The 14,216-nt window shown below is 48.6% G+C and overlaps 1 protein-coding gene across 1 annotated transcript in view; it reads right to left on the minus strand.

Moving 5' to 3' along the window:
- KIF5A (kinesin family member 5A) overlaps positions 1 to 14,216 on the minus strand; it is an 800,696-nt gene that overhangs the window by 351,417 nt on the left and 435,063 nt on the right. Inside the window, exons 7-9 of the mRNA XM_085654600.1 lie at positions 11,033 to 11,120; positions 10,037 to 10,161; positions 8,834 to 8,938 (exon numbers count right to left, since the gene is read on the minus strand). Of these exons, the coding sequence (XP_085510726.1) occupies positions 8,834 to 8,938; positions 10,037 to 10,161; positions 11,033 to 11,120 (318 nt within the window). The remainder of the gene's footprint in view (positions 1 to 8,833; positions 8,939 to 10,036; positions 10,162 to 11,032; positions 11,121 to 14,216) is intronic.

Below are 14,216 nucleotides of genomic sequence, written 5' to 3' on the forward strand. Positions count from 1 at the left end.
TGATCTTGATATTTATTTACAACACCAAAGGAATAAATAATTGTCCAGATTTCATACAGATTTAGTTTGTGCAGGTAGAATTTTCAATATCTATTGGCTAAGATGCAATTAAGAGGGTACTTCAGGAATAAAGTGAGAATCATTGTGAAATTTTCCTACTTGTATTGCCAATGTAATTGCGAACACAATTTTACTGTTACTCTATGGATAGTCCCAAAAGGAGGTATATTAAAAACCAGTTGTGTGTTTAGTTACCAAGAAGAAGCTGAATTTGACACTTAGGGGCCTGGGGTTTCAAACAACCCCTTTGCTTATTCCTTATTTACTTTGTTGGAGAAGATGGGCTGATTATTGGATTGCAGGAGATACCTAGAGACAGCAACTAAGTGTACTCCAAGCATTTCAGACCGGATTGTTCAAGGCATTGCAGAGAGAGTAGAGGTTTCTGAAAAACAACTGACAATGGTCCAGGTGTCTTGAATGAGCCCATATGCAAAATATCCTCTATTTTAGTGCATAAGGCTTTGTCATGTATTGCACTGTAACGTCCCCTAGGATCTGTCTACAGTTCTCTGGTAAATCAAGAGGTCCAATAAAGTGTTCAGCATTCAATCAATCCTGAAGCCAGGTGATGATGTTGGATATATCTCTTCGTTCCCTGGTCAGATGTGTCAATCTTGAACTGAGTCAATGTATCCACTTACATAGTCCATAGATCTATAGCCAAATGCAACCTAAGCTATGCTGGATTGAACAGAATAGTGGTGCACAATGATGGAGAGGTGTGCAAATTTCCTCTATGAATAAACTAAAAACACTTTCCTCCTGTCCCCAGATACCAGAACCTGGTTGAAATCAATTGCCATTTTGCATTGTGAGGACAGCAGCAGCGCTGAAAGGCGAAATCTAGCTGATTTTAATTTAGGTCCTAATTGTGGCGAGTTCTTCCACATATTCATGGGGCATCCATCCAGTAGTTGATGGGGCTTGGTTCATACTCTATTGTTATGGAGATTGTGTTTGATTGTCCTGTGTCACAAAATATGTGCTTCCATAGGTGGAGAAGGAGAATTGCCCCTCTTTGACAGAGGATGCAGAATATGCAGACAATGTGTTAATGTGTAGTCTTACTTGAGCATCTTTGATATGAGGGAGCAAAGTATTCAGAACAATCTCACCTCTCTGGCTAACAGAACGTTTATTTGTAATGACTCTTCTTCCACAGATCAGGTCTGCTTGAAGACAGCCCCTGTATATATGTCTCCACCCTTTGAAGAGGGAGTCTGCGTTCAACAAGAACTGTGGGTCGTGCTGATACAGAATTGGACCTTAGAAAGAAGAGCTGATGTATTATCACCCTTGCAGCACATGTCATAGCCATGGCAAGATCTGGACCAAGTCATCCTAGGTTAATGACATGTGAATCATTGTAGATCCAGTTCATTCTGTATGACTTTCCCATTGAGAAGCCAGAACAACATGTATACCGGCAGTGTAAATTTACTTGTGAGATGGGCATTGAGTGTGAGAGTGTGTATTTTTTGCCAAACAAATTAGTTGGTGCCTTCTTTTCATGGATGCTTAAACCCTGGCATCTGATTTCCAGACAATTGTTCCTAAAATGTCTAAGTGCTTGGAGATAAAGAGGACCTTTCTTGTTTCACTTAGACCAGTATCTTGAATATTTGCAACTCAGTAGCAATAGTGCAATTGCTTTTCACAGATCGTCTTGATTTAAATAAATACTGGCTCTTAAATGGTGCACCACCGGAGTCTTAAACTGGTGAATTTGCGAGGCAACAACGTGGGGCAAAAGTTAGGAAAGTAGGAATGATACTGGTGATAGTTCACCATTAAGTGATGGTACTGTTAGTCTTTTGTATGTACTGAGATATGAGAGCAGGTTGGCAGAAGAAAGGACGCTGTTATGATCCAAATGAAGCAAGCTGTCTTCTAATGTCACCAGTCTGAACCCTAGCGTTTTCAAGTATTTGATTTGCCTTTCTAGACTTACATCAAGACATCAACAGCCTAGTATCTTCCAAACTAGGAAAAAATCCGGATAAAATTCCCCTAATTTGCTGTGAGTTTAGTATTTGATCTGCTGCATATTTTAGGAACATCTTAATTATCTTCCCTGAAAAGGCTGTCGATGTTGCCTCAATCTGGGAAGTGTGGATTTATTGTAAATTTCATGGAGTGTCCATTATGTCCCTCCATCTGAACAGGCAATTGTGTTCTCATTTTGCCTGTTGGGGTGAAAACTGGTAGCTTTAGCTGTGTCCAGAAGATGCATCTCTGCACAAAGAACAGTCTGTCATTTTCTGTAATGCCATCAGTAAGCTCCCTGTATTAGAGGTACCACCTTCTTCCAATGCCTCTCAATCACGGGCTAGCCCCACCTCATGTGCAAGGAATTCCCCCTCTGTCCACATCCTCAGGAACATGTGGTTCTCCACCCTTCTGATTGCTTTAGGACCCTGCAATAATAGCCCCTGTGAAGGACCTTTAATTGTACCAGACAGAAGCCCAATCTAATCGAGACGTCTCATGCATGGGAAACACATGGCTTCTTCCTAGTCGCTGTTCTCAAGTGATCCCACATCTTCTTCCTTCTAATCTAAATACTATGTAAATGCTTCTGTCCCTGCATTATTATGTGAGAGATATTTCTTTCCTGTGTAATCTGGCCTTCGTTCGTATGGTCTCCAGCAGTGACTCCTTCAGGTCCTCCACATGCCCAGTATCATAAGCCACTATGGGGGTGTTTTGATTGCATCTATTTAGATTCCTGAAAGCCATGGAAGTTACGTTTTTTTGCACCTGTTCAAAGGACAACGCACCCTTTCTGTAACATATCTCCCATGGTTGTTATCTTCATGGTGTTTCATGCCCCGAACCACTTAACCCCTTCGCTGCGGCGGGAATTCCGCCGCAGCGCTGGGGGGTGCGGGGGGGCAGCGCGGTGGCGCTGTGCTCATGACGGAGCCACTCCGTCATGAGCCACGGTTGAGCTGTGCTCATGACGGAGTGGTTCCGTCATGACTCCGCCCAGATGCGTTGTCCCCCCGCACAGGCGGGGAAACAGCGCCGCGTGGGCGGAGCGGCCGCCAACGGTCGTGGCATGACGGCAACCGTGGCTCATGACGGAGCGGTTCCGTCATGAGCGGGGAAGGGGTTAAAAGCAGAAGTTTCTCTTATAGCATTTCCAACACTGTGGCATTCTAGGTGGCTGTTTTCCTCTCCACCCGGTTCAATTACTCAACAGCAGCCAGGTTTTCACTGTCACAGCATCTGTCCACCATATACAACAAGTGGGCAGCTCCTCTCTCCCACTGCGAGTTTGTCTAGGCGAAAGTCTGGGTCATCTGTCAGCACAGATTCCCAGTCATTTACTATCACTAATTGTGCTGCCTTTTAACTTTCCTTTATGTGACTGAGGTGCTGCACCTCCCTCGTATACTGGGTTCTGGAAAGTGTCAGCTCTATTCTAGGGGCATCCTCTAGCCAGAGTAAAGCTTGCACCTCCCTATCCAGCCTTTGCAAATATTTAATCAATCATTGTCATTTGTATAGCGCACTACTCACCCGTAGGGTCTCAAGGCGCCGGGGGGGAAGGGGGGGGGGGGGTTACTGCTCGAACAGCCAGGTCTTGAGTTGCTTCCTGAAGGCGAGGTGGTCCTGGGTAGTCCGGAGGTGGATGGGGAGGGAGTTCTATGTCTTGGCTGCCAGGTGGGAGAAGGATCTTCCTCCGGCGGTGCCTCTGCGGATGCATGGAACGGCGGCGAGAGCGAGTCTGGCGGAGCGGAGTTGGCGGGTGGGTGTGTCGAAGGTCAGGCGGGTGTTGAGGAGCTCGGGTCCCAGGTCGTGGAGGGCCTTGTGTGCGTGGGTGAGGAGTCTGAACGTGATCCTCTTGCTGACGGGGAGCCAGTGCAGGTCTCTCAGGTGTACGGAGATGTGGTTGTGGCAGGGGATGTCCAGGACGAGTCGTGCTGAGGCGTTCTGGATTCGTTGGAGTTTCCTCTGGAGTTTGGTGGTGGTACCGGCGTAGAGGGTGTTCCCGTAGTCCAGCCGGCTGGTGACGAGTGCCTGGGTGACCGTCTTCCTGGTCTCTGTGGGGATCCATCGAAAGATCTTTCGAAGCATGCGCAGGGTGTTGAAACATGAAGACGAGACGGCGTTGACTTGTCTGGTCATCGAGAGGGAGGAGTCCAGGATGAAGCCTAGGTTGCGTGCGTGGTCCGTTGGCTTGGGGGTGGGGCCCAGGGCAGGGGGCCACCAGGAGTCGTCCCAGTTCAGTTTCAGGCGGCTGTTCTTCATCCATTCGGCGACGTCTTTCATCCCTTCGTGTAGGCTGGCTCTGGCGGTGTCCGGGTCGTTGGTGAGGGAGAGGATCAGCTGGGTGTCGTCGGCGTATGTGATGATCATGAGGTTGTGTTGGCATGCGATGGCTGCGAGGGGGCGCATGTAGACGTTGAAGAGGGTGGGGCTGAGCGATGATCCTTGTGGAACGCCGCAGATGACTTCGGTGGCCGCTGACCGGAACGGGGGGAGGCAGACCCTTTGGGTTCTTCCAGCGAGGAACGAGATGATCCACTTCAGGGCCTTGTCCTGGATTCCGGTGCTGTTCAGGCGTTGCACTAGGGTGCGGTGGCAGACAGTGTCGAACGCTGCGGAGAGGTCCAGGAGGATGAGGGCCGCTGTTTCCCCGTTGTCCAGAAGGGATCTGATGTCGTCTGTGGCGGCGATGAGGGCGGTCTCCATGCTATGGTTGGCTCGGAAGCCGGACTGCGAGTGGTCGAGGGATCCGTTTGTCTCGAGGAAGTCGGCTAGCTGTTTGTTGACGGTCTTCTCGATGACTTTGGCAGGAAACGGGAGGAGCGAGATGGGGCGGAAGTTCTTGAGGTCGGTGGGGTCTGCTGTTGGTTTCTTCAGCAGGGCGCTGATCTCGGCGTGTTTCCAGCATTCCGGGAAGGTGGCGGTGTCGAAGGAGGCGTTGATGATGTCGCGGAGGTGGGGTGCGATGATGCAGTCGGCCTTGTTGAAAATGTGGTGTGGGCAGGGGTCGGTGGGGGATCCGGAGTGGATAGTGTTCATTGTGCGGGTGGTGTCTTCGGTGCTGACCGGAGTCCAGGTGCGGAGGGTGGTGGTGGGGGGAGTCGATTCGGTGGTGGGGTTCGTGATTGGTGGGCCGAAGCTGCCGTGTATGTTGGCGATCTTGTCGTGGAAGAAGGCGGCGAGTGAGTCGCAGAGGTCTTGTGATGGAGTGATGTCGTTGTTTCCGGCGTCGGGGTTGGAGAGCTCTTTGACGATGCTGAAGAGTTCCTTGCTGTTGTGGGTGTTGTTGTCCAGACGATCCTTGTAGGCTGTCTTCTTCGTGGCGCGGATCAATTGGTGGTGTTTGTGGGTGGCGTGCTTGAGGGCAGTCATGTTGTCTGTGGTCTGGTTGGTGCACCAGGTAGCTTCCAGGGAGCGGCAGTTCTTCTTGGAGGTGTTGAGTTCGTCGGTGAACCAAGATGCTTTCTTGCTGCCGTGTCTGCTGGGAGGGTTCTTCAGTGGTGCAAGGGCGTCTGCGCAGTTGGTGATCCACTGTGTGAGGTTATTGGCGGCTATGTTGGGGTCCGTTGAACTGGCGGGGGGGTTCTGGCTGAGGGAGGCGGAGAGCTGGTCGTTGGTGGTCTTGTTCCAGCTTCTGCGAGGGGCCTGTTGTGGGCGGTGGTGGGTCGTTGTTCGTCTGAAGCTGAAGTGTACGCAGATGTGGTCAGTCCATTGGAGATTGGTGGAGTGGTTGAAGGCGACGTACTTGCTGGATGAGAAGATTGGGTCCAACGTGTGGCCTGCGTAGTGGGTGGGGGTGGTAACCAGTTGCTTGAGTCCGAGGTTGGCAAGGTTGTCCAGCAGGGCGGCGGTGTTGCGGTCCTTGCTGTTTTCCAGGTGGAAGTTGAGGTCTCCCAGGAGGATGTAGTTGGTGGAGTTGATGGCGTGCGGGCTGACAAAGTCTATGATCTCTTCGCTGAATTGTGTGCGTGGTCTCGGTGGTCTGTAGATGAGGGTGCCTCTGAGCGTGGTCTTGGGGTCGATGTGTATCTGGAAGTGGAGGTGTTCGGCGGAGGTGAGGATGTCATCGGAGTTGGTTGTGATGCGGATGGTGTTCTTGTGGATGATGGCGATGCCTCCTCCCGTCTGGTTGACGCGGTCCCTCCTGGTGATCTTGTAGTCGTCTGGGATGGCGATGGCGACGTCGGGCGCTGAGGAGGCATTCATCCAGGTTTCCGTCAGGAAGGCGATGTCTGGTGATGTCGAGTCGAGGAGGTTCCAGAGTTCGACGGCATGCCTGTGGACGGAGCGGGTGTTGAGCAGGATGCACTTCAGATGATTGTTGCTGGGCCTGCTCGGTTTGGCTGGGGTGGGGCAGGTACGGAGGCAGGTGAAGCGGCAGGCTTTGCAGGTGAAGGGTCCGTGAGTGCGTCTCGGGGTGGCTCGGTAGCAGGCGGTGTTTCGTTCGGCGTTGAGTGCGTGGAGGGTTGAGGCGTCGTAGGTGAGTCGGGTGCGCTGGTGACGGCGAAGACCAGGGGGTCTGGCGCTGGGCGCAGTCCAGGCACGGACGGGCGCAGACGGGCTTACCTTTGGCGCACCTTTGGCGCAGATACGGCGCTCCCGCTGCGCGCGTCCGCTGCGCGGTCGCTCTGTGGGCGTCATAAGTAAGGAGCCGGGAGGGAGGGTCAGCTGGGTGGCGGGAGCGGGGCAGCGAATGGGCAGGAGGGGGGCGGGGCCGCAGGGAGGCAGCGGCGAGAAAAGGCAAAAATCGGCGGTAAGGGATCGGCGGGAGAAGCAGGAGGAGGCGGCTCAGCAGAGGCTGGGTCGCCCACAAGAACGGCAAATCCGGTGGTGCCCGGGGAGGGCAGGGGTCAGGAGGCAGAAGGCAGCAGGAGGCAGTGGAGCGTGGGGGCGACCTCGCCTGGGAGGGCTCAGCGGTCGCTACCTGCCCTCAGCGCGGTCCCCTTAAGTAAGGAGCCGGGAGGGAGGGTCAGCTGGGTGGTGGGAGCGGGGCAGCGAATGGGCAGGAGGGGGGCGGGGCCGCAGGGAGGCAGCGGCGGGAAAAGGCAAAAATCAGCAGGAAGGGATCGGCCGGAGAAGCAGGAGGGGGCGGCTCAGCAGAGGCTGGTTCGCCCACAAGAACGGCAAATCCGGTGGTGCCTGGGGAGGGCAGGGGTCAGGAGGCAGGAGGCAGCAGGAGGCAGTGGAGCGTGGGGGCGAACTCGCCTGGGAGGGCTCAGCGGTTGTAACAGGTACATCATACGGTGTGTTCTTTAAGATGTCCTGACATTTTGGGAGAGTCATCGTCGGAAAACAGAGTGGTCCTCAGCATTTTTTTTTTCAATACCATCCCGACCCTGTCCAGTGCTCGGTGGTGGCGCAATCCTGCTGCAGTGCATCACCAGACATCAGCTGATTGCGAGTGGAGGGGTGGTTCCATTCGCCTACATTATACTCTCCTTCCCGACTGCGCTTACTGCTTCAAGTGTGGTCTGACACTCACCAACTGTGCACCCACTCCAGTCGGTCAGGTTGTTCAGAATGGAGGGCCCAACAGGGCGCAGATGGAGAGGACGGCCCAATCGCCCCAGTTGATGGTTGGCTTCAGGGGCTATGTAGACCACAATTTCGATTCCTCTCCATGGTTATCCACAGTCTTCAGCAAGACATGCCTTTTTATAGGCCCAGTGGTATATTTCCTGTATGATGTGCAGGAGATTCAGCTACCAGGAATATAACTCTGCTAACTTGCACCCATTTTCAATGATGCTATACCATGACCACCTTACAACAATGTTAAAAATGTTCCAAATGAGAACGTGGTAGACGATGTTGTCATCAGCAAGGCAGTCTTTGCTGGTGAGGTGGTTTTTGTCAGTGATGTTTTCATAACTGAGAAAGTCTGCATGCATAATGCTGTCATCAATAAAAATTTGCTGATGGTGCGGTTTACGAGTTGGTTGTCGATGAGCAACGAGTGGTATCTGTAATTTTTGTCAGTGTGATGAGCTTGTCATCAATGATGGTGTGGTGGAACAATTGTATACATCATTGACAGTGGTTCTTTATTGTCAATGTTGTTCATGAGACCATTTAAAAGGGCAATGATGTTAGTTCTAGCAGATTATGATGGTGATGAAGTTGGTATCTCTGGTGGCAGAATTGCGAGAGAGGTGTCTTGAGGAGACAAACCATATATCTGCGTCATAGGGATAGCTATTAAGGGTTTTAAAGGCAATATCCCCCCATTACATATTTTGGGAGTTAAGTACAGTAAACCTATACTTATCTAGGCACACATACCTTGTCAATATTTTGACTGTTAACATTTTTTATACGATATTCAATTAGCACAGTATTTAGTACTTTATATTCTGGTAACATACCCTGAGGAACATGATCTGAATGGAAGTGACCAATATGTTGTACGTGCTGATCATCAGCAAGAATCTTCGTTGTAGTAAAATTCGCTCTCACGACTCCTCAGACTCCTGCATTACCGTTCCTGTCAAATACAACACTCTGCCACTCGAACTGCACAACCAGTGAGATTCAAGTGCTGAAGGGATACTTGGCCCAGTTGCTCAGGATCCATAGTAGGTCGGGCCCCGGGACACCAGCAGTAAAAGGTCTCAACCCCCATAGTTGGGCCCAGTAACTCCTGTTTGCCCGGTGGCCCTCTGAACAGGGTTCTGACATTATCCGAAAAGATCATTACTGCACAAATTTAGGTTTTGCGTAACATTTCATTGTTTTAAAATGCTAGCTATTTTACACCCAGAGGCATTTCTCTCACCGTCCCTTCTGCCAGCGAAGATATGACGTTCCCAAGGGCAGACAAAGACTTGTTGATGTTTTTAGCTTCATCCAGCACTGCACCTTCAGCTCCGGTTTTACTGACCTGCATAAAGATAGGGAAAGGCTTTCAGAAGGATTAAACACCAGCTGCAGCAAACAAACAGTAATATGCCTGTCGCAAGCAGGAACATGAACATTCAGACTTTGGTGGAGGCTTATCACACCTAGATTTGAATAAAAAGGTCAGGTAAGTAGAGATTATGACCACACCTCTACAGGAATAGCATAAACAACTTGTATCCTTTTGCTCATTTAATTGATCATAATACCAAATTTAGGCCCTGATTATACGTTGCACAGTACTGAGATATCAGTAGAATTCCATGTAATTTTACCATCACCAAGCAATGATTCCACAAACTTTGCAAGTAAGAGTAAAGCACTATGCAATGGGGAATTGCCACACGGGACCAATTTGTACGGTCCTAAAACCATACAGACTTCACCATTCCAGGGGCAAGTCCTCCCATCAGAAAATGTAATAGGACTAACACTTGACTGCTGTTGCAGCCAAAGTCTCATGCACTTTTTTAGGCCAGAATCAAGTCAGATTTTCCCACACCAGGAAAAACAGGATATGGCAAAACCTGACTATAAAATGGACTGGTGAGCATTAGGTAATTCTGCTCTGCCTGGCTCATAATCAGGCCCTTAAAGTTAGTCATTTTACTAATTTTGTGAGGTTTCAAACTAAAGACTTTTAGGATACAGATCTTTGCATGGGACAATCACCTCACTGGGATTCCTCATAACAGCATAGATTTAAACATAAAATGATTCCAGCCTCTCCCAGACGACTTTAGACTGCGCCTGAGGAGGACACAGAGCCCTTAAATTGGTGATTGCCATAAATCGCTTATTTTCCCTTCCTCTCCCTCTTTTATGCACCTGATTGTGGAATGGCTATGAAGATGGGGCAAAATGGTCCTGGAAATTGATTTAGATGTTCTGCTGGTGAATGGGAATATGTCTAGTGGTGAGCCTTCAAGGTAGTCGAGTGCATGAATGATTCTGGAGGTTAATGTTCTTGGTGGCAGAGTGGAAATGTCCTAGGGTGGGCAGGGATGATGCTGCAGGTGGACTGGAACGTAGTGCAAGTGGTCTGGCAATTGCTCTGTTGAAAAAGTACGCAATGGTTTACCTTCTCGCTACCAGCGAGGTCAACAAGATAGAGCTTCCCACTCAGCTTCTGCTCCGTTTCCATGTTCTCCTGTTTGATGTTGATGAGGAAGATGCTGTGGCTGCGGGAGCTGTGTTCATTCATGTCTGGGAACCAAGGAGTAGAGTCACATGAGAGAGCAAAGGGAAAATATAAAAAGCGTGGTTTCGAGAAGGAAGGAGAGCGAGAGACAGGGATCGAAAGAGGGTGACTAAAACAGCCATGAAGAAAAAGGCATCAACAGACATAAGAAATAAAGAAGGATAGAGAGAGAGGAGAAGATAGGGAGAAGCAAGTGTTACAGATACTGACACAAAGATAAACAGAGAATGGAGGAAAAAGACAAGAAAGAGAGCAAGAGAGGGGCATAGTGAAAGACTGATAGTGACATCTCCAGAGAAAGCACGCAGAAAAACATTGATGTAGAGAATACAAAGTGTAGTAGAGAAAACAGTGCATATTGGGACGAGGTAGAAAGGAAACAGTAAACAAGAAGTTGACATCAGAGGCGTGATGAAAATGACATCTAGGAAGAAAAATCAACATTGAAAGGCAGTGTCATGTGGGAAGGATATAGAGGGAAGAAACTCAGCGTGCAAAAGAGAGAGTCTTGTACTCGAACACCACTTGTGAGACAAATTACTACAAATAAATTCTAAATATTTAACCCTGTATTGTTTCTTCGGATAGGTAGCAGTTTTCTGTTTAGTGAAACCATATGTCCGATTAGCATTTCAAGTAAACGGAGTAATACAAGTTTCTGAAATTTTTAGGCTTCTAATCCGATAGAACCAACCCAGTGTTAGATACTGGAACAGGTGAAGCATTCAGGAACGGTTCTCCCCCTGAAGCCTTTATACTATTTCACATTTCCACCTTCAGGGCAGAAAGCTATCTGAGAATTTCAGTGAACGTTCAGACACACAGTAGTAAGGTATGGAGCCGTATGAAGCTCCATCCCTCCAAAGCAGGACTCACTTGTGACGGCAACATGGCGGTTCGACTTCCCTTCATCAATGACATCCAGTATCTCTTCAGGGCTGGAAACAAAGCGCTCTGTGCAGCCCTGCGGGAGGTGACAAGCAAGGCGAGCAGATCTTCAGTTCAGGATTGTTACATACTGTATAACCACATTTTTTATCATGAGTTTTTCTGTATTATGCACATTGAACTGCTTCACTTTAAAGGCATTAATAATACACAACTTGTAAATACATGGGGAGATGAGGTGAAACACCGCAAAGTGGTGCCCCTAACGCTCCCATGCCATTTTGCCTCGGACGTATCCTGGATGGGTCTGAGAAAGGGCAGTTCAGACACCATGGTATGTGAAAGTCATCCAATTCCGTTAGCTGGGGTTCGTGTGACTCTCTTTAATTACAATATAGCACTGGACGCTCACCAAGCTAAGGGGCATATTATCAAGCATGGCGATAACATTATCGCCGTTTTAGCGGCAGAAAACTGCCGCTAAAGCGGCGATAATGGTGCTTGATAATATGCCCTTGAGAATTCCAATAGAAGCCCATGCTGACAACAGAACATGGGCTTCTATTGGAATCCCCAAGGGCATATTATCAAGCCCTTTATCACTGCTTTAGCGGCAGTTTTAGCGATAATTGTAACGCCGTTTGTTGATAATATGCCCCTAAGTAAGAATGTATTAGTCCCCTGCTATATTTGCACAGACGCTGTGTCAAAACAATACCGCTGTACCTTTGATATTATAATAGTTTTTTTCCTTTTATTAGATCTTTTAAACCTGTGAGAAAATGTTAATGGACTCCTTTACTCCCAATACCCTTTATACTGTATGAATGGTATTTTAGACTATTAATGATATACATGTTTTTGTATGTGTACGCTTTGATGGTTCTTGGCAAACCGAATAAAGCTTATTTGACTGAAAGTCGTCCACTCCTAAGGGTAGATCATACATTCAGCAACACTCCCTGGACAGCCTCACGAGGAAACGCGAGCATCCCTAGAACATTTTACAATTCTAGTCAAGCACGGCAAGCTAGTCGAAGCTTCTGCAGAGAGCTCAGTGTTGGGGGCTATGGTCACGACACGCAATTTGAACAAATAGGAACTAGCATTCGTTTTTTAATTTTATGCCTGTTCTCTTCAGCAAATAAAGTGGGGTAAGCCGCAGCAGCCCACCTGAAATCTGTCATCCCTGTCCCCCAGTACGACTCTGAGAAGGTAAAATTAATTCAGCACTTAGTGTAAAAATTGCCTTATGAATGAACTTACTCTGGGGCATATCAACAACAACCGGCGATAATTATCGCTAAGCGCACTTAGCACTAGGATAATTATCGCCGGCTAGCGTGGATTTTTATCGCTGAGATAGCGTGCTATTAGCAACGCTTATCTCAAAAGCGATAAAAATCCTAGCGCTAACTGCCAAACGTGAGATTATCGCTGGAAACCCAGCGATAATCTCACGAAATGTGGCGTTAGCTTGTTGATAGGGACTCACAAACTTAGCCATGATATCCTCCTTCCATAGGATATCATGGCTAAGTCAGTCCTGAAGTAGGCGTAAGGAAAGTAGCGATAACAGGGGTTATCGCTACTTTTTCTGCCGCTATGCTTCATAGCGTGGGGCTTGATGATAGAAGAAATGTCGCTTAGCGACATTTCTCCTGTCATGGCAGGTCAGGAACGCCCACTTTGCATCTCATTAGAGATGCAAAGCTGGGTGTTAAGATTTCGTACGCTAAAGCAAGGTTTCACGCGTTAGCGTGACCTTGCTAATTAGGCGATAAAATTATCTCTGCTTTTCGGCTGAAAACGGCCGCAAAAGCGGCGATAATTTTCTATAGCCTCGTTGTTGATATGCCCCCAAGCAAGTGTGGAAGTCACGCCTGTGCCCAACATTATGAGCATATGACATTGGGACAAATGGCAATGCTCATAGTTTTAGCCATCAATATCCCCTTTGTTGCAAAACGCAGAAAAAAAGACGACTCCCACTGAATTGCAAGAGTACATACAGGTTTGCTGTAACCTCGTCCTACTTCAAATGGTCATGTGTATGAGTGTATTGAATATACCTTTTCACAAATTGTTATATTAAAAACATTCTGAAATAGTTTAGAATATTTCATAAACGCGTGTTCTGGAAATGTAGGAATTAATGTATCCAAGGAGCCAAGTGCTCTATTTCATTTGTCTAGTTTAGCCTGCATGACCGGCCTACTGCAAGGACATGTCGGACTTCCTTGAACCGGGCCATCTACACCAAGAAGGTCATCTTTTGTCGAAGAACTCAATTTCCACATCGATGACCCAAACGGCTTCGACGCGGCAAACTTGATCGGGAGAATGAACAAACGCGGCCTCACCCAATTCATCACCGACCCCACGGACATAGCTGGGCACACTCTGGACCCAATCTTCACAGCCAGCAACAGAATCAAATACAGCGACACCTTAGAGATCATCTATCCGACCACACAATCGTCCACTTCTCCATCTCTACCACCTACAGCACCTCCAGCGGCCAGACTACCAATGCCCATAGGAGCTGGAGCAAGGCAACTGAAAATCTATGGACCAACAACCTCAACACTTCTTCCCCGGACACCACCGCCGACCTCAAGGTGGCATTCCAAAATGTCAACAACTGGATCACCAAATGCGCCAACATAGTCAAACCCTGTTCAATACATACATGCCCCCCCCCCCCCCGGCCACACTGGTAAAATCCTATGGGATGAACATCATATCATACACTGATGACACTCAGCTCATTCTCTCGCTATCCTCAAACCCAACTAACACCAAACTCAATTTCCACAGGTGCATGGCCTGTGTAGCCACCTGGATGCAAAACAAATGCCTCAAACTCAACAGAGACAAAATAGAGGTACTCATCTTCGGGAGCAGCAGCTCCCCATTGGACAAATTCTGGTGGCGAGCAGAACTGGGCCCCTCGCCCACTTCAACAGACCACACCAGAAACCTGGCATCATATTCAACAACAAGCTCACCATGAAGAAGCAGATAAATGCTGTCTCCTCAGCCTGCTTCCTCACCCTCTGCATGCTCTGTAAAATATTCAAATGGCTCCCCATCAACACCAGACACACCGTCACCCAAGCCCTCGTCACCAGCCACTTGGACTAAAGAAACTGCTGAGCAGAGTGCAAAC

Source organism: Triturus cristatus, chromosome 4_1 (assembly GCF_964204655.1).
Source record: "Triturus cristatus chromosome 4_1, aTriCri1.1, whole genome shotgun sequence".
NCBI classification, from domain to species: domain Eukaryota; kingdom Metazoa; phylum Chordata; class Amphibia; order Caudata; family Salamandridae; genus Triturus; species Triturus cristatus.